Source organism: Rhinolophus ferrumequinum, chromosome 13 (assembly GCF_004115265.2).
Source record: "Rhinolophus ferrumequinum isolate MPI-CBG mRhiFer1 chromosome 13, mRhiFer1_v1.p, whole genome shotgun sequence".
Lineage (NCBI taxonomy): Eukaryota > Metazoa > Chordata > Mammalia > Chiroptera > Rhinolophidae > Rhinolophus > Rhinolophus ferrumequinum.
Window position 1 is genome coordinate 27,758,114 of NC_046296.1, and position 19,795 is coordinate 27,777,908.

Consider the following 19,795-nt stretch of genomic DNA (forward strand, 5'->3'; position numbering starts at 1 on the left):
AAGTTATATTTAAGAGATGTATTACACCAAAAACTTGATATGTCTAATTATGTGTTGCTTTTTTCTCCTATTGCTCCTGTTTTTAACAGATGGTATTTGTATCTTTGGGTGCACCGAGGAGAGAACGGAAAGGGGAGGGTGTTCAGCTACCAGCATCTTGCCTACCACCCCCTCAGAAGGACAACATTCCAATGCTTTTGCTTTTACAAGAACCTCATTTAACTACTCTTTTTGATTTATTAGAGATGCTTGCATCATTTAAACCACCCTCAGGAAAAGTGGCAGTGGAAGATAGTGAGGTGACTAATATCGTTTCATTTTCACAAAGTCTTGTTTTGTTTTTCTCTTGAGTAGAAAATAATTTTCTCAGTAATCTCTTAAGAGCAGTAAAACATAGGAAACCATTTTTTTATTCTCAGCTATTTAAGTACATAATATGATACAGGCATACTGTTTTAAGTATTGTAGAAGGATCAAAATAAGCACAGTTTCAGCCTTCATTGTATCCAGTGGGGAAGACAAATAATTGACATGCCTAACAGATAAATAGTTTCAAGTAAACTAACAAATAGTTGCAGATAGAGATAGGTGCTAAGATTGAACATGACATGCCATTATTAGGTGTGGTGATAGACAAAGACCCATTTTTATATTATTTGGTCAGGGAGGGTTTCTCTGAGAGAGATCATATATAATCTGAGCTGGAAGGATGAAAAGGAGCCAACTAAATGAAGAAAATGAGGAATGATCTGGAAAGAGTAATCTGATTCCTGAAGCCCTTGATATAAGGAAGAGATGAGCAGGTCTAGAAATTGTTAGAGAGCTATTGAGTAGAATATAGAGGGTGGTGGGACAGTGGAATGAGAGGAATCAGATTGGAAAGGGAAGCAGAGGGATAGACATGTTCTGATTTTTGTTTTAAAGGTAATGTGTTTGTTTGGCAAGAATATAAAAAGCTGTAAGGAACCTAATGCACTAGTCCAAGGAGGAGTTGACGGTGCCCTGGAGGAAGAGGAGTGAAAATAAAACAGATGGCAGGTCAAACAACATAACTTGTGGTGTTAAGAGTAACTTTCAGCTTAAGAGTAGGGACAGTCTTGGGTTCAGGAAGAGGGAAAACAGAGATGACGTCCATGTTTCTGGCTTGAGCAATGAAGTGGATTCTGTTTGAGAACAGTGGATATCTGTGGGACAAGTGTAGATGTCAAGTAAGCAATTGAATATGAGTTTGGAGCTTAGAGAAGAGGTTTGATCTGGAGAAGTTTGTGGGTTATCACTATAAAGATGGTATTTAGAGTCAAGAGTGTATATGAGATCACTTGAAGGAATCATTTTTAGCTGATTTTTTTTTAATGCCTTTAAATGGACTTACCCTAAGATGTTGTTAATTGGTGTGCCTCATACAGTGAATCGTCATTTTGCGGTTGAATGGCAAATAGTTAATAGTAGTACTTTGATGGCTCTCCTCTGATGGCTGCTGTTGTGTCCTTTCTTTCCCAAGAATGTTAAGTGACTTCTTTCCATGTCTCCAAAATGTGTTTGGTCATGGATACAGTGGCAGCCGCTATTGAGTCCCCTGTTTCCCATAGTCTGGTTTCTCTTGTGGTGGCACATTCTTAAATTTCCAAGAAAACCCCCTTTTGTTCGAGCAGAATAATTAAAAATAGATGCCTATGAACCTCCCATTTTATCACCCTTTTAATTTTATGCCAGAGATACTTAATGACCTTTTATATTATGTCAGCACTATGTGAGCAGTTTAAAAGAGATAAAGACAATTACTAGAATTCCCTAGTTTTCCAGAAGGATGCTAATGTACTATGCAGTGTGTTATGGGAACATTAGGGAGGGAAAAAAATGGGGGAAGTATTTTGTAAAGGGGTAGTTTTTTAAATTGAATCCAGCTGTGGATGAGAGTGAAGAGAAACATTACAGATTCACAGAAAACTGAATGGCATATTTGAAAAATATGGGAGTGTGAGTATAGTGTAATTCAAATACAATGGCAGAAAGGGATGTTGTAACCAATACGACAAAGGATGGTATGAGATTTTTATTCGTGGTAAAATGGATTGCCATTATCATGGATGGTTTCATAGCAACTAAATGAGATCGATTTCTGGACTTTTAGAAACAAAGTTTAGGTGTTAGTGTGGAGGATGTGTTAGAGAAAACAAAGACCAGAGGTAGGAGGACCAGATAATAGGCCATTGTAATAGTCCACATGAGGCCTAAATCAGAAGGGAAAGCATTTATTTATTTTTTTTAGCGGATACTATATTGAACTTTGTGGCGAGTATGTAATTGTTGACGTGGGATTTCTTTGTTGTACAAGACTGTTTTGGCCTTGAAAAGGGTTACAAAAAGAATAAAAATAAAGGATCTTCACTGTGTATAACCCATATTCTAGGGCCTTTCTTTCATAACATAGAAAATAGTCATGTATAGTTGGGACATTTTTTTCCCTCCTTCAAATCATTTTTCGCAAATCATTTTTCTTTTTTAAACAGGTTATTTACAAAAGAATGATTTCTGTTTTACTGAAGAACTTTTCACTGTCATTTCCCCAACTAAAGCAAAAGTGATACTTGGGTTGCTTTTCTTCATTAGGGTTGTGAAAAGCAGTTTACCTTGAAACTGCATCTCTAAGATTCCGTTGCCTTCATAGCATACTGGCTTTATACCATTATAACAAAGAATTATTAGGTTGGTGCAAAAGTAATTGCGGTTTTTGCAATTATCTTTTAACCCTTAAACTGCAATTACTTTTGCACCAACCTAATAAATTACTTTTTACAGATGTATAGAAGATTCCTTTGGCATCTTTCACACTATACTATACCAAAAAAAATTATGACAGCATCAATAGTAAAATTATAATGTACAAATTCATACTCTGGAAAAATTCCAGAACTGCTAATTAGCTTTTGCTGTTTATTTATCTTTTGGGATTGTGCTTTAATTAAAAAAAGAAACTTGCCCATTTCTTACATAATTTCTGAAACCTTCTTTAGCTTACTTGTTATCTCAGCACCTTACAAAGTTCAAATTTAACAAATGATAACGGAAAAAAGTTGATTCTTTGTAAATAATTTGCTTTCCTCTTAATTTCTGCTTTTCTGAGACTAGAAAGTAAGGTAATGGATTAGCAAAAGAAGAGGAACAGGTTTACTCTTTTCCCAAATGTAAGGTTAAGAATTTAATTCATCAAATCTTTGTAGTTCTTAGAATAATTGATCTGCAAAGAGGAAATAGATGATACTTTGAAATTTACTTGAATGTCTTTATAAAACAGACGTTTTCACTTCTATTATATTTGTAAAGTTTCCTAAGGACAGGGACCAGAATTACAGGTCACACTTTTTTATCCAGGAAAGTGTTCAATAACAAGTTGAAAAATCACAGCTTTGGCATAACTGAATTTATTGAATAAATGTATTTACCATGTAAGAAATGGTTTATTTCTCAATGTAAGAAATGGTTTACTTCTCACTTTTAAAGTAAGACTATAGGATACTATTAAATTTGATTAGTGATTTTATGAAAAAAAGTTGAACTTAAAAGTTTAGATTTTTATTTTTTATTACTGATTCGTCTCAATAAGCAGTTACTCTTGTTTGTGTAGAGCTTAAAATGTGAAGAACTTCATCTTCATGCAGAAAACCTCTCTAGGCGTGTATGGGAGCTACTGATGCTTCTTCCTACATGTCCTAACATGTTGATGGCATTCCAGAATATCTCAGATGAACAGGTAAGCCCATGGAATCTTTTTACTCTCCTAGAGGATGATACCAGTTTGCATTCCTGCTGGTAGTGTGAGATTGCTTACTGACCAATATCCTTGTTAAAATTTTGCCCATTTAAAAGGTAAAAAGTGACAGTTCGTTTTAATGTTTAATTATTAGTGAGGTTAAACAATATAAGACAAAGATGTTTACTAAAATGATCTTTAGAAAATATGAATTTGCCTTTATATTAGTGTTTGTTTTTTGCCTGTTAACTCTATGTTCTGAATATTGCTTTGTTTTCAACAACAAAAATGTTTAGAGGAAATACACTACAGTTTAATGACATGCATCAGTGCTTGTTTTGGATGCTCATGCAAGTCAACTGATAGAATTAGAGAAAAAAATGAGGCAAATAAATTTAATATGTATTTGTTAATTTCTCATAGGGCATGATCTTACATGTATGTTAGATATCTTTGTAAAGACATATGCTTAAATTAGTGATTATTTTTTAAAAGCTATATAATAAGGGGTTACTTTCTGGAGATACCAATAGACACCTATAGGATGAATGGAAAAACAATGTCCTAATTATGCTAATGGTTATCTATGATTTGAGACTTTGTGATGTGATTTCAGAAGATCTCATACCTCAAATGATTTATAATTGAAGGAAGTGGGCCTGGAAAATGGTAGTTCATGACTCAGAGTAGCTCTAATAATACTGTTGTCAAAGATGCACAGTAAATGTGAATAACAGTTTCATAAGTTGAGAGTAGAAAAAACTATTTTAAAATTTATGTATTTGTATATGACTTAAATGGATCGATATAACTTAACAAGTGTTAAACATAGACTGTACCACAAGTATAAACTTTTCTACTTCTAGTAGTCTTTTCTACTTCTATATCCTTGAAGATTCACACATTCAACTAGGCTGCAATTTTTTTTTTAATTGGGAAGATTGTAAATTGCCTCAACGATTGTGAAGGCTAAGAAGATATAATTTTTTTCTGTACTTCTGTTTGTGTATTTATTTTAACAAAATTTAGTGACTAATTGGTGTTTTAAGCATACCATTAGTACCAGTTATATAGGCAAGGGAATCATGTTTGAATCCATTTCAATGTACATGTAATATATGAGTTTTTATCTAGTGTCAGTTTCTTTAAATTTTTTAGGAGGGGTGTTCCCTTAGTAATTTGATGTGAGAAAATTATGTTTTTCTTTCATTAATTTAAGAGTAGTAATTTGGTGTGAGAAAGTTACGTTTTTCTTTTATTAATTTAGAGTAATGATGGACTTAATTGGAAAGAACTTCTCAAAATTAAAAGTGCTCACAAGCTATTATATGCCTTGGAAATTATTGAAGCACTGGGAAAACCTAACAGAAGAATAAGGAGAGAATCGACGGTAATTGCATTTCCATTGTTATCATTACATATTTGTATTCTCTCTAGACCAGAATCCCAGAGTGTGTTATCTTTTAGTCTAGAATAATTTTTTTCCTGCCATGTTCCCTAATTATTATTTTTTTGTTGTTTGGCCTTTCCCACAGGGAAGTTACAGTGATCTTTATCCGGATTCAGATGATTCAAGTGAGGATCAAGTGGAAAATAGTAAAAATTCCTGGAGTTGCAAGGTTTGATCATGTGTTTTGCAGTATATTGATAAAAATAATTTATCTCTAATTTTCCAATAGTAGGTACCATAATTATTAGTTGGTTTTAAGCTAATTTACTATTAAAATAAAGCATAATTTAAAAAATATGTTTTACTCTAAATCACAGTTATAAGCTGAGATTATTTAATACCTTGGTCCTACCGTTTTTCCTTCATTGGAATACTGTGTTAGGACATCCCAGTGTCTGGGATTAAATGATTAATGGAATAGAAAGATATATTACAGATTTTTGCAAGAATCTTTTTAAAAGTCGGCGGCTGTATGTTATTACTTTGCATAGAAGTTATTTTGGTTACTTAACAAAGAGAAGTATCCTAAGCGCGCGCGCGCACACACACACACACACACTAAATCAAAAAGCATGTCTTCATTATAATATATAGCTGCTTTTCTCTTACCATTACTTTCACAATTTATTACAGTTTGTTGCTGCTGGAGGGCTTCAACAGTTATTAGAAATTTTTAATTCTGGAATTCTGGAGCCTAAAGAGCAGGAATCCTGGACTGTGGTAAGTGAGAATTCACTGTTTCAACGAGTTAGAATAGTTATTCCATTTTAAGCACTTCTGTTTCCCATTAGTAAGTATAACTTTTGCTATTATACATAACTATAACAAAGGAGAGTATGGATTATAATAGAAGTAAATTATTTTAAATATAAGGAGTCATAAAGTAGTTACACAATCAGAGTTCTCTATGTCAACTCTGTTAAAAATTTTAAGTGGCAAAATTATTGACTGAACTATGGCTAATTCAATGGCTAATTCATAAGCATTTTTCTTTTTGGTTGATAAATTTATTAATATTTACATAGTCAAACTTTGGGTACCTTAAAAAAACTTGATTTATGTCTCTAATTTTCTTAAAAACATCCTTTTTCATTTTTTCGTTTTGTTTTGACCATTATTTCCTGTATAGCAGTACTACTCAAAAATGTGTTTCCAGACTATTTTTGACTGGTCTGCAATGAAATAGGTACAGAAATTGAGATTAACACTTAGAAAATTTTATAGCAATTGGACATTGCTGCAGTATTTTTTATATTTTTCAAAATCATTGGTCTTCAACAAAATGAAAAATTTCAAAATGGTGCTTTACTACTATTAACTTGAAAAAGCACTGTTCCCTTATATTAAGAAAATAAAACTGCTTGTGGAATATTAAAAAATTCATAATGCTACACAGCACAATCCAGGGTTGAACTAAATGGAAAGGATGCTCCTTTTTTTGACCTCAAACAAAGCAGTGTAGTGTTATCAAACATTCCACTCAAATACTTCTTTCTTAGTTCTTGGTGTTTAAAATTACCTTGGTACCCAGGAGTCAAGTGTTCTTGATTTGATACCAAATGCTGCTGCCCCCAAAAGGTTAATGGAAAAATACATTTAGAAAACATCTTGCCACTGGTTTCAATACTTGGAAATGAAAAAATATATACATTTTTATTTTACTACAGAGATTTCCTTATTAGATACCTCTGCTACAATAATTAATTATTGTAGTTCTGTGTCTTATAATTCAAATGTCTGTTTATGTTTTATTGTTAATCATGTCTTTGTTATCCCATTAATTTCTCAGAATTATAAAGTGACTTTTAGTTCTTTGGCAAAATGGGAGAATTTTACTAAAATCTTTAAAGAGTATTTATGTGTGATTTATAGGAATTTTGTTTGTAAACAGCTCTAAGTTTAGTTTTGAATAAAAATTACAGGGAATCATGCTAAAGATTTTCTCTGTTTCCTTTGAAGATTTGGATACTTTTATGAACTATAACTAATATAAATTTATTACCATATCTTATGCATTATAGCCTGGCAATGCCTGAGATGCCAAGCATGCCTGAGACACAGATTGCTTTTGTGTCAACTGAAGTATACTTTTGTGTCAACTGAAGTATACCCTATTTATAATGTATCTGTCTTAGTATATTATAGAATACTTATAAATTCAGAGGCATTCTTGTTTCTTAACAAATTTTACTTTTTCCTTTTAAAATGAACTTAGTTGAAGTATACTTTTAAGTTAAAAATTTTTGACCTGTAATTCACATACAATAAAACTCACTTTTTAAATGTACAAATCAGTGATTTTTAGTATATTCACAAAGTTTGCATTACTACCCAGAACAGTTTCATTACCCCAGAAGGAAACCCCATACTCATTAGCAATCACTCCTCATTTCCCCACAAATGCTTGAGCCCTAGGCCACCACTAATCTAATCTACTTCTATCTCAATGGGTTTGCTCGTTGTGGACATTTTATATAAATGGAACCTTTCTCTCTCTTTCTCTTTCTCTCTCTCTCTCTCTCTCTCTCTCACACACACACACACACACACACACACACACACCCCTCACGTGTACTCGGTCTGACAATTAAGTTCACGAACTTGCCACTGTGCGCTTACACTGACAGCACTGTACACAGAGCTCGGTAAGGTTTCATAACCTTGGTATATCAGTGTCTTACAGCTGTGTTTATGTTGATGTGTGCCAGTGTCTTACTGTGTAGCGTTCATTATTGCATTTTTTGTGTGCCATCGCGAGAATGTCTGAGCTTGAATTAGAGCACGAACAAACATATTTCTTGTTAAACTTGGCAAGAGTGGAAGTGAAATCAGGGACATGTCAGTCCAAGTTTAGGGAGTTAATACTATGAAGAAAACGGCAGTGTACAAATGGATGAAACATTTTTCTGAGGGGGAAGAACGTGTCACTGAAGAAGAGAGGTCAGGGCGGCCAGTAACAAGCAGGACTGATGAGAACAGTGTGAAAATTCGTCAGCTGACTGAGAAGCATAGCAGACCAAGTAAACATTGACACAGAAACAGGAAAATCTTAACTGAAAATCTTGGCATGAGAAAGGTGTGTGCAAAAAATGGTCCCGAAGGAGCTCACCGATGAACAAAAGCAAAGGAGAGTCAAAAGTCTGCCTAGATCTTCTGGAGACGCAAGATAATGTTTTGGGCCATGTTATCACTGGTGTGAAACATGGGTGTACCAATATGACCCTGAAACAAAGCGTCAAAGTGCACAGTGGAAGTCAGCCAATTTTCCACAACCAAAAAAGTTCCGTCAGTCAAAGCAATGTTGCTAACCTTTTTTTGATATCAAAGGGGTTATTCATTATGAATTTGTACCAATTAGACACACAGTTAACCAAGTTTACTATTTGGAAGTGCTGAAAAGGCTGCATGAAAAGTTAGACGACCTGAACTTTTTACCAACAATTCCGGCTCTTGCATCACGACAATGCACCAGCTCACACGGCACTGTCTGTGAGGAAGTTTTTAGCCAGTAAACAAATAACTGTATTGGAATACCCTCCCTACTCACCTGATCTGGCCCCCAATGACTTCTTTTTTTACGTGAAGATAAAGGAAATACTGAAAGGAAGACATTTTGATGACATTCAGGACATCAAGGGTAATATGATGACAGCTCTGATGGCCATTCCAGAAAAAGAGTCCCAGAATTGCTTTGAAGGGTGGACTAGGCGCTGGCATCAGTGTATAGTTTCCCAGGGGGAGTACTTCTCAGTACGGTCGAAGGTGACCGTAGTGCTATTCAGCAATGAGGTATGCAGCACTTTTTCTAGGATGAGCTCGCGAACTTGTCAGACATCATGTGTGTTTGTGTGTGTGTGTGACATGTATTTATTCATCCTGGAAAGTAGTATATTATCCATTTATATGAAGATTGATGACTGTTTTAAGGATTTTACAGTTTTAGCTCTTACATTTAGGTCTTTGATCCATTTTAAGTTAACTTTTGTTATGTCATGTCAAGGTGTACTTCTCTTGCAGTAAATTACGTATTCATTTAGAAAGGGTAGTTCACGTTTTGAAAAATGTGTATGCTTGTATAATTCTCCAACACAGTCAAAAGTTCTGTCCTGTCCTTTTACAAGCAGTTCCTCCCCCTCTCCCAACCGACCAGCCATGGAACTACTGATATGCTTTGCTATAGATTAGATTCACATTTTATATGATTTCATGTAAATGTAATAATAATGGTATTTACTCCTTTGTATCTGGCTTCTTTCACTCAACATGTATTTTGAAATTGATAAATGTTGCATGGATTAGTTTTTTTTTTTTTGCTGAATAGATTCTGTTGTATAGGTATAGTACTACTTATTTATGCTTTCACCTATTGATGGACATTTGAGTTTCCAGGTTTGGACTATTATGAATAAAGCTGACATAAGCATTCTTTTTGGGTACTTGTTTTTGTTTGGGGTAAATACCAAGTAAAGAAATTGCTGAGTAATACGATAAGATTTACTTATAAGAAGCTGCCAAACTGTTTTCCAAACTTGTTATACCATGCAACATATGAGAGTTCCATTTGCCTTACAACATCACCACCAGTTGGAATGGTTGGTCTTTTAAATTTGAGACATTCTAGTTGATATATGTAGGTTATCTGACGGTTTTGTTTTGCCCTTGCTTGGTAACTAGTGATGTTGAGCATCTTTTTCCCTTGCTTATTAACCATGGTGTTTTGTGGCCTTTTTTTATACAGGTAAAATGCACATAACATAAAATTACCATCTTAACCATTTTTGAGTGTATATAGTTTAGTAGTATTAAATACATTCACATTGTTGTGCAATTATCACTACCATCCATCCCCATAACTGTTTTCATCTTGTAAAACTGAGGCTCTATACCTATTAAACAATAACTTCCCATTCTCTCTCCTCTCCAGCCTGTGGTAACCACCATTATACTTTCTGTCTATGATTCTAACTACTCTAAGTACCTCAAATAAGTGAAATCATGCAGTATGATCTTTGTGTGACTGGCTTATTTCGCTTAGCAAAGTATCCTGAAGCATATCCTTGTATCACCTTGCAGTATTTCCTGTCATTTTAAGGCTGAATAGTATTCCATTGTATGAATGTGTAATATTTTGCTTAACAGTTCATCCATGATCGACAGTGGGTTTCTTCCATGTTTAGTTGTTGTGAATAATAAATACACATGTTGTGAACATGGGCGTACAAATATCTTTGAGAGTCTGCTTTTAATTCTTTTAATTCCAGAAGTGGAATTGCTAGGTCATATGGTAATTCTGTTTTCAATTTTTTTAGAACCTGCCATACTCTTTTCCACAGCAACTGTATAATTTTACATTCCCACGAATAGTGCACAAGGGTTTCAATTTGTCCCTATCTTTGCTAATACTTTTTATTTTCTGTCTTTCGAGTGTGAGAAGGTATCTCATTGTAGTTTTAATTTGCACTTCCCTAATGATTAGTGAACTTGAGCATCTCTTCTTGTTCTCATTGGCCATTCATATATCTTCTTTGAAAAAAATGTCTTTTGAAGTCCTTTGCCTTTTTTTGAATCTGGCTGTTTGGTTTTTTTTCGTTGTTGTGTTTTTAGAAGTTTTCTATATATGGTTGATACTAATCCTTTATCAGATACAAAGTTTGCAGATATTTTCTCCCGTTTTGTGCCATTGCCTTTTTACTCTGTGGATAGTCTTCAGATGCACAAAATTTTTTAATTTTCTTGAAGTCTAGTTTGTCTATATTTTTTTTTCGTTACCAGTGCCTTTGGTGTCCTATTCAAGAAATCATTGCCAAATCCAATGTCATGAAGGTTTTGTCTTACGTTTTCCTCCAAGAGTTTTATTGTTTTATGTCTCATATTTAGGTCCTTGATTCATTTTGAGTTAATTTTTATATGTGTGTTAGGTTAAGGGTCCAGTTTCAATCTTTTGCATCTCAATATCAAGGTTTACCAGCATTTCTTAAAATGGACTGTCTTTTTCCCCATTGAATTCCCTTGGCATTCTCTTGTCAAAAATCATTTGACCATGATATATGTGGGGGTTTATTTCTGTGCTCTCTTTTATTCCATTGTTGTATATCTATCTGTCTTTATGCCAGGACTACACTGCGTTAATTACTGCAGCTTTGTAGTAAATTTTGAAATCAGGAAGTGTGAATCCTCAGTTTTGTTCTTTCAAGATTATTTTGGCTATTTGGGGCCCCTTGAGATTCTATTTGAATTTTAGGATTGGTTTTTTTTTTTGCTTTCTGCAAAAAACATAGTAGGATTTTGTTAAGGATAGCATTGAATCTGTAGATCACTTGAGGTATTAATAGTATTGATATTTTAATACATGTTTCAGTCTATGTACATGGGATGTATTTCCATTTATTTATGTCTTTAATTTCTTTCAGCAGTGTTTTGTAGTTTTCAGTCAGTATAGGAGTCTTTCAGCTCCTTGGTTTCTATCCTATTTTATTCTATTTGATGCTATTGTAAATGGAATTGTTTTTATAATTTCCTTTTCACATTGTTTGTTAGTATATAGAAATGCAACTGTGTGTTGACTTTATATCTTGGTACTTTGCTGAATTCATTTATTTTAAAGGCGTTTTTATGGACGCTTCAGGGTATTTAGATGATATGTAGGTCATATCATCTACAAACAGATAATTTTAGTATTGGATGTTGTTTATTTCTATTTCTTGCCTAGTTGCTTAGACCAAAACTTCCACTACTATGTTGAATAGAAGTGGTGAAAGCTGTCATCCTTGCCTTGTTCCTGATCTTAGAGGAAATGCTTTGAGTCTTTTACCATTGAGTATGATTTTCGCTAATGGTTTTTCACATATGGCTTTATTATGTTGAGGTACTTTCCTTCTATTCCTATTTTGTAGAGTGCTTTTATCATGAAACAGTGTTGAATTTTGTCAAATGCTCTTTCTGTATCAATTGAGATGATTATGTGGTCTTTTTTCCTTCATTTTGTTGATGAGGTGTATTAACATTGATCCATTCTTGTATGTTGAACCGTTATTGCATTCCAAGATTAAATTCCACTTGGTCATGGTGTAATGACCCTTTTAATATGTTGCTGAATTCTGTTTGCTAATATTTTGCTGGGGATTTTTGCATTAGTGTTCACAAGGGATATTGATCTGTAGTTTTCTTGTAGTGTCTTTATCTCTCTTTGATATCAGGATTATGCTGGCCTATGAGGAGTTAGGAAGTGTTCCCTCATCTGCTTTTTGGAGGCCTTTGAAAGGATTGGTAGTCTTTAAATGTTTGGTAGAATTTACTAGTTCAGGTTCAGGATTTTTCTTTGTTGGGAGACTTTTGATTACTGATTTAATCTTCTTACCCACAACTATGTGGGTCTGCCTATTCAGATTTTTTATCTCTTTGTGAGTGAAAGAATAGGAATTTCTCCATTTCATGTAAGTTACCTGAAGTCTTGGCATACAGTTGTTCATAGTAAACTATTATAATCCTTTTTATTTTTATGGAATTGGTAGAAATGTTCCCACTTTCATTTGTGAGTTTAGTGGTTTCACTCTTCTGTTTCTTAGTCCTACTAGCTAAAGGATTGTCAGTTTTGTTTTTTTTGAAGAACCAACTATTATTTTCATTGATTTTCTCAGTTGTTTTTCTGTTCTCTGTCTTACTTTACTCTGATCTTTATTATTTTCTTCGTGCTATTTTTGGGTTCAGTTCTTTTTCTAGTGACGTAAGTTGTGAAATTAGATTGTTGATTTGAGATGTTTCTTGCTTTTTTAATATGATAGGTATAGGTTTGTAGGTATAAATTTTCCTATTAGCACTTCAAATAGGGAACTTTCACTGTCCCATAAGTTTTGTTTTGACCACGCTTTTTATCTTCTTTTGTGAAGTGTCTGTTCATATCTTGGACTTTTTTTGTTTGCTTTTTGTGTCTTAGTAAAGAGTTGTAAGATTTTTTTTTCCCCCTTTAATGAATCTGGACATGTTTTTGTTTTGTTGCCAGATATATGTATAGTACTCTCCCCTTACCCATGAGGATATGTTCCAAGACCCCCTGCAGACGTCTGAAACCCTATATATACTACATTTATTCCTATGCATATATACACTTTGCAGCTTCTCTTTGGCATATCCAAATTGGCAGCATCACTACACTTACACTTAATAATGGTGGGGCCATTATTAAGTAAAATAAGAGTTACTTGAACACAAGCATCGCCATACCAAGATGGCTACTAAGTGATTAATGGTTGGGTAGTGGATACACTGGATACAGGGATGATTAATGTCCTAAGTGGGCAGAGCACGAGGATACAAGGTTTCATCATGCTATTAGAACGGCACATAATTTAAAACTTAAGAATTGTTTATTTCTGGAATTTTCTGTTTCATATTTTCAGATCATTGTTGACCTTGGGTAATTGAAATTGCTGAAAGCGGAACTATGTATAAGGAGGGACTGTTATATTATAGTGTGAATATTTGCACTCAGTCAATGGCTTGCTTTTTCATTATATTAACAGTGTCTTTTAAGCAGAGAAGTTTTTAATTTTAACAAAATTTGAATCCTATCTAAGAAATCCCTGCTTCAAGGTCACAAGATTTTCTCCTGTAAGTTTTTTAGTTATTTTTCACATTTAGATCTATCATACGTTTTGAGTTAACTTTTGTATATGTGGAGTGAGATTGAGGTTTTATTTATATTTTTCTTATGGCTATCTAATTTTTCTAGCATCATTTGTTGAAAACACTCTTTCCTCACTGAAATTTCTGGTACCTTTCTGAAAACTAGTTATATAGTATTGCTAGGTTTCCTGGTATATTGGTATGGATGTACCATTTGGCAGTGGGATTAGAAAAATAGGAGATAAAGGACTATTGAAGAGCAAGCTGTGAAATTCTCATCTCGACATAGGTGATTTTTTTTTTTTTTGATTTCCATGTCTCTTTTATTCTTTTTTTTTTTTTAATGGGATGACAATTGTTAGTAAAATTACATAGATTTCAGGTGTACAATTCTGTATTACATCATCTATAAATCCCATTGTGTGTTCACCACCCAGAATCAGTTCTCCTTCCATCACCATATATTTGATCCCCCTTACCCTCATCTCCCACCCCCCGCCCCCCTTACCCTCTGGTAACCACTGTTGTCTGTGTCTATGAGTTTTCTCATTTGTTTGTTTTGTTCTTTTGTTGTTTTTGGTTTATATACCACGTATCAGTGAAATCATGGTTCTCTGACTTATTTCGCTTAGCATTATACTCTCAAGATCCATCCATGTTGTCACAAGTGTTCCCATATCATCTTTTCTTACCGCCGGATAGTATTCCATTGTGTATATATACCACAACTTCTTTATCCATTCATCTATCGAAGGACATTTTGGTTGTTTCCACGTCTTGGCCACCGTAAACAAAGCTGCAGTGAACATTGGAACACATGTCTTTATGTATAAATGTTTTCAGATTTTTGGGGTAGATACCCAGGAGAGAGGGATTGTTGGGTCATACAGTAATTCTATTTGTAATTTTTTGAGGAAGCTCCACACTGCCTTGCATAACAGCTGCACCAGTCTGCATTCCCACCAACAGTGTATGAGGGTTCCTTTTTCTCCACAGCCTCTCCAACACTTGTTACTATTTGTCTTTTTGATGATAGCCATTCTGACTGGGGTGAGGTGATACCTCATTGTGGTTTTTATTTGCATTTCTCTGATGCTTTAGTGATGTTGAGATTTTTTCATATGTCTATTTGACATTTGTATGTCCTCTTTGGAGAAATGTCTCTTCAGGTCGTCTGCCCATTTTTCAGTTGGGTTGTTTGTTTTTTTGTTGTTGAGTTGCATGAGTTCCTTTGTATATTTGAGATATTAGCCCCTTATCGGAGGCACTGTTTGCAAAAATCTTCTCCCATTCATTTGGTTGCCTCTTTATTTTGTCGATGGTTTCTTTTGCTGTGCAGAAGGTCTTAAGTTTCATATAGTCCCATTCGTTTATTTTAGCTTTTACTTCCCTTGCCTTTGGAGTCAAATTCTTAAAATGCTCTTTGAACCCAAGGTCCATAAGTTTAGTGCCTATGTTTTCTTCTATGCAGTTTATTGTGTCAGGTCTTGTGCTTAAATCTTTGATCCATTTTGAATTAATTTTGGTACATGGTGACAGATAGCAGTCCAGTTTCATTCTTTTGCACGTGGCTTTCCAGTTCTCCCAGCACCATTTATTGAAGAGGCTGTCTTTTCTCCATTGTATGTTTTTTGCTTCTTTGTCAAAAATTATCTGTCCATATTTATGTGGTTTTATTTCTGGGTTCTCAGTTCTATTCCATTAGTCTATGTGTCTGTTTTTCTGCCAATACCATGCTATTTTGATTATTGTAGCCCTGTAGTACAAGCTAAAGTCAGGGAGTGTGATACCACCAGTAAAGTCAGGGAATGTGATATCTCCAGTATTGTTCTTTTTTCTTGAGATTGCTTTGGGTATTCGGGGTCTTTTGTGGTTCCAAACAAATCTGATGATTTTTCGTTCTATTTCTTTAAAAAATGCCATTGGGATTTTGATGGGGATTGCATTAAATCTGTATATTGCTTTGGGTAATATGGCCATTTTAACTGTGTTGATTCTTCCAATTCATGAGCATGGAATGTCTTTCCATTTCTTTGTGTCTTCTTCAATTTCTTTTAAAAATGTCTTATAGTTTTCAGCATATAGGTCTTTCACATCCTTGGTTAAATTTATTCCTAGGTATTTTGTTCTTTTTGCTGCAATTGCAAAAGGAATTGTTTTTTTGTATTTCTTCTTCTGAGATTTCATTGTTAGTATATAGGAATGCAATGGACTTTTGTACGTTGATTTTGTAGCCGGCAACTTTACTGTATTCGTTGATTGTTTCTAATAGCTTTTTGGTGGAGTCTTTAGGGTTTTCTATATATAGCATCATGACATCTGCAAAGAGTGACAATTTAACTTCTTCATTCCCAACTTGGATGCCTTTTATTTCTTTCTCTTGCCTAATTGCTCTGACAAGGACTTCCAACACTATGTTGAAAAGCAGAGGTGATAGGGGACAGCCCTGTCGCATTCCTGAATGTAGAGCAAAGGGCTTCAGTTTTTCACCATTAATTATGAGATTAGCTGAGGGTTTGTTATATATGGCCTTTATTATGTTAAGGTATTTTTCTTCTATACCTATTTTATTAAGTGTTTTAATCGTAAATGGATGTTGTATCTTGTCAAATGCTTTTTCTGCATCAATTGATATAATCATATGATTTTTGTCCTTTATTTTGTTTATGTGATGTATCACATTGATGGATTTGCGGATGTTGAACCATCCTTGTGCCCCGGGGATGAACCCCACTTGGTCGTGATGAATAATCTTTTTAATGCATTGTTGTATTCAATTAGTTAGAATTTTATTTAAGATTTTTGCATCTGTATTCATCAGAGATATTGGTCTGTAGTTTTCTTTTTTGTGTGTTGTCCTTACCAGGTTTTGGTATCAAGGTAATGTTGGCCTCATAAAATGAGTTAGGGAATACTGTTTCTTCTTGAATTTTTTGGAAGAGTTTGAGCAGGATTGGTATTAGATCCTCTTTGAAGATTTGGTAGAATTCACTAGTGAAGCCACCTGGTCCAGGACTTTTGCTTTTGGGAAGGTTTTGGATGACTGATTCAATTTCGTTACTGGTGATCGGTCTGTTTAGATTTTCCAGTTTTTCATGGTTCAGCCTAGGAAGGCTATATGTTTCTAAGAACTTGTCCATTTCTTCTAGGTTATTGAATTTGGTGGCATATAGTTCTTCATAGTATTCTTGGATGATCCTTTGTATTTCTGTGGTGTCCGTGATAACTTCCCCTTTTTCATTTCTGATTTGGTTAATTAGTGTCTTCTCTCTTTTTATCTTAGTCTACCCAAGGGTTTGTCAGTTTTGTTAATCTTTTCAAAGAACCAGCTCATTGTCACATTAATTTTTTCTATTGTCTTTTTGTTCTGTATTTCATTTATTTCTGCTCTGATTTTTGTTATTTCCTTTCTTCTGCTGACCTTGGGTTTCATTTGTTCTTCTTTTTCTAGTTCTTTAAGGTGTGACATGAGGTCATTTATTTGGGATTTTTCTTGTTTCTTGAGTTAGGCCTGTAATGATATAAATTTCCCTCTTAAAACTACTTTTGCTGTATCCCCAAAATTTTGTTAGGATGTATTTTCATTGTCATTTGTTTCTATGTATCTTTTGATCTCTAATTTCTTCTTTGACCCGGTCGTTCTTTAAAAGTATGTTGTTTAATCTCCATGTATTTGTGTTTTTTCCTGCTTTATTTTTGCAGTTGATATCCAATTTCAAAGCCCTGTGATCAGAGAATATGCTTGGTATGATTTCAATCTTAAATTTGCTGAGGCTGATTTTATGTCCCAATATATGGTCTATCCTTGAGAATGTTCCATGTACACTAGAAAAGAATGTATAGTCTGATGTTTTAGGATGAAGTGCTCTATATATGTCAATTATGTCCATTTAATCTAATGTGTCATGTAGGGCTGCTATTTCGTTATTTATTTTCTGTTTGGATGATATATCCATAGCTTGTCAGTGATGTATTTAAGTCCCCTAGTATAATTGTGTTTTGGTCAATTTCTCCATTTAGTTCTGTTAGTAGTTGCTTGGTATATTTCAGTGCTCCCTGATTGGGGGCATAAATATTGATGACAGTTATGTCTTGTTGTTGTGTAGTCCCCTTTACCATTATGAAATGTCCATTTTTTCCCTTTTTATCTTTTTCACCCTGAAGTCTGTTTCATCTGATATCATTATGGCTACACCTGATTTTCTCTGGGTACCATTTGCTTGGAGTGTCAATTTCCACCCTTTCATTTTGAGTCTATGCTTGTCCTTGTAGCTGAGATGTGTCTCTTGGAAATAGCATATGGTTGGGTTTAGTTTTTTGATCCAATCTGCTACTCTGTGCCTTTTTATTGGTGAGTTCAGTCCCTTTACATTTAAGGTGATTATTGATATGTGAGGATTTCCTGTCATTCTACCTTTAGTTTACTGGTAAGGCTGTGTCTCCATTGTTTCTTTGCCTTTTTGTTGTTGTCTATTATTTCTGTATGGTGATATTCTATGATGTTTCCTTCTGTTTCTTCTTTTATTACAGTATATATTTCAGTTCTGGAGTTTTCTTGAGTGGTTACCCTTAAGTTTAAGTAAAAGAAAGTTTGATATTTAGAGTATTCCATTTTCTTTAGCACGCTTACTTTCTCCATTCCCATATTCTGGTTCAGGCCTTTACTCTCCCCCTTTTTATGTTTTGGTTGCCACAAATTGTCCCTGTTGATGGTGGTCGAATAGCCTCCTTTAGTATTGCTTGTAGTGCAGGTCATGTATTAGAAAATTTCCTCAGCTTTTGTATGTCTGGAAAGGTCTTTATTCCTCCTTCATATCTAAAGGATATCTTTGCTGGATACATTATTCTTGGCTCATAATTTCTCTCTTTCAATAGTTTGAATATTTGGTTCCACTCCCTCCTGGCTTGTAGAATTTCTGCTGAAAAATCTGATGATAATCTAATGGGCTTTCCTTTGTAGGTTACCGTCTTCTTTTCTCTGGCTGCCTTGAGGATTCTTTCTTTGTTGTAGATTTTAGACAGCTTCAATACAATGTGCCTTGGAGAAGGCTTGTTGGGATTGAGGTAATTAGGTGTTCTATTTGCTTCTTGGATTTGAGGATCCAGTTCTGTCCACAAGTTTGGGAAGTTCTCATCAACAATTTGTTTGAATATATTCTCTGTTCCCTTCTCTCTTTCTTCTCTTTCTGGTATGCTCATTATTCTTATATTATTCTTTCTGATGGAGTCAGAAAGTTCTTGTAGAGTTCTTTCATTTCTTTTAAGTCTCAAGTCTCTTCTTCCATCTGTGTAATTTCCAGGTTTCTATCTTCGATGTCACTGATTCTTTCCTCCATCTGGTCAACTCTACTATCTAACCTGGTTATTTCATTCTTAATTTCTTCTATTGAGTTCTTAATCTCCAGAAATTCTATTTGGTTCTTTTTTAAAATTTCAATCTCTTTCGTAAAATGCTCATGTTGTTCTTTGATTGTGTTTCTGAGTTCATTAAACTGCTTTTCTGTGTTTTCTTGCATCTCGTTGAGTTTTTTCAGAACTGCAATCTTGAATTCTCTGTCGTTTAAGTCACATATTTCCATATATTTAAGTTCCTTTTCTGGAGACTTCACTTTCTGAGCTGTCTTGTTGCCTTGGTTATTCATGGCAATTACTGATTTATTATTTCTCTTCCTAGACATCTACAGGAGTGGCTTCTGCAGCAGGTTGATAGGAAGAGGTCTTTCTTTTGTTTTCTAATACTTGTTGGTAGAATGTTTTATTTTCTCTCTGACTGCAGCCTTTTTTTCTGTCTCACACGGTAGTGCTGTTTTCTCTGCACTATTCCAGCTTCTCACAATGGGGGGATTCCCTGGGAGACGGGCTTCTCCTCTGTTAATAGTTCGCCTGGGTCACAGGGCGCATTGTCCATGTGGGTATGCGGAGAGCTTTTGAAGTTCCAAAGCTCTTCCTGCACCAGATTCAGAGCCCGTATG

At 34.4% G+C, this 19,795-nt stretch overlaps 1 protein-coding gene across 7 annotated transcripts in view; it reads left to right on the forward strand.

Annotated features, from left to right (window-relative positions):
• USP34 (ubiquitin specific peptidase 34) overlaps positions 1 to 19,795 on the forward strand; it is a 209,536-nt gene that overhangs the window by 115,318 nt on the left and 74,423 nt on the right. For all 7 annotated transcript variants that reach the window (XM_033125149.1, XM_033125154.1, XM_033125155.1 and 4 more), the window contains 5 exons: positions 90 to 299; positions 3,626 to 3,751; positions 5,019 to 5,141; positions 5,287 to 5,370; positions 5,835 to 5,921. In XM_033125149.1, coding sequence (XP_032981040.1) covers positions 90 to 299; positions 3,626 to 3,751; positions 5,019 to 5,141; positions 5,287 to 5,370; positions 5,835 to 5,921 — 630 coding nt within the window. The remainder of the gene's footprint in view (positions 1 to 89; positions 300 to 3,625; positions 3,752 to 5,018; positions 5,142 to 5,286; positions 5,371 to 5,834; positions 5,922 to 19,795) is intronic.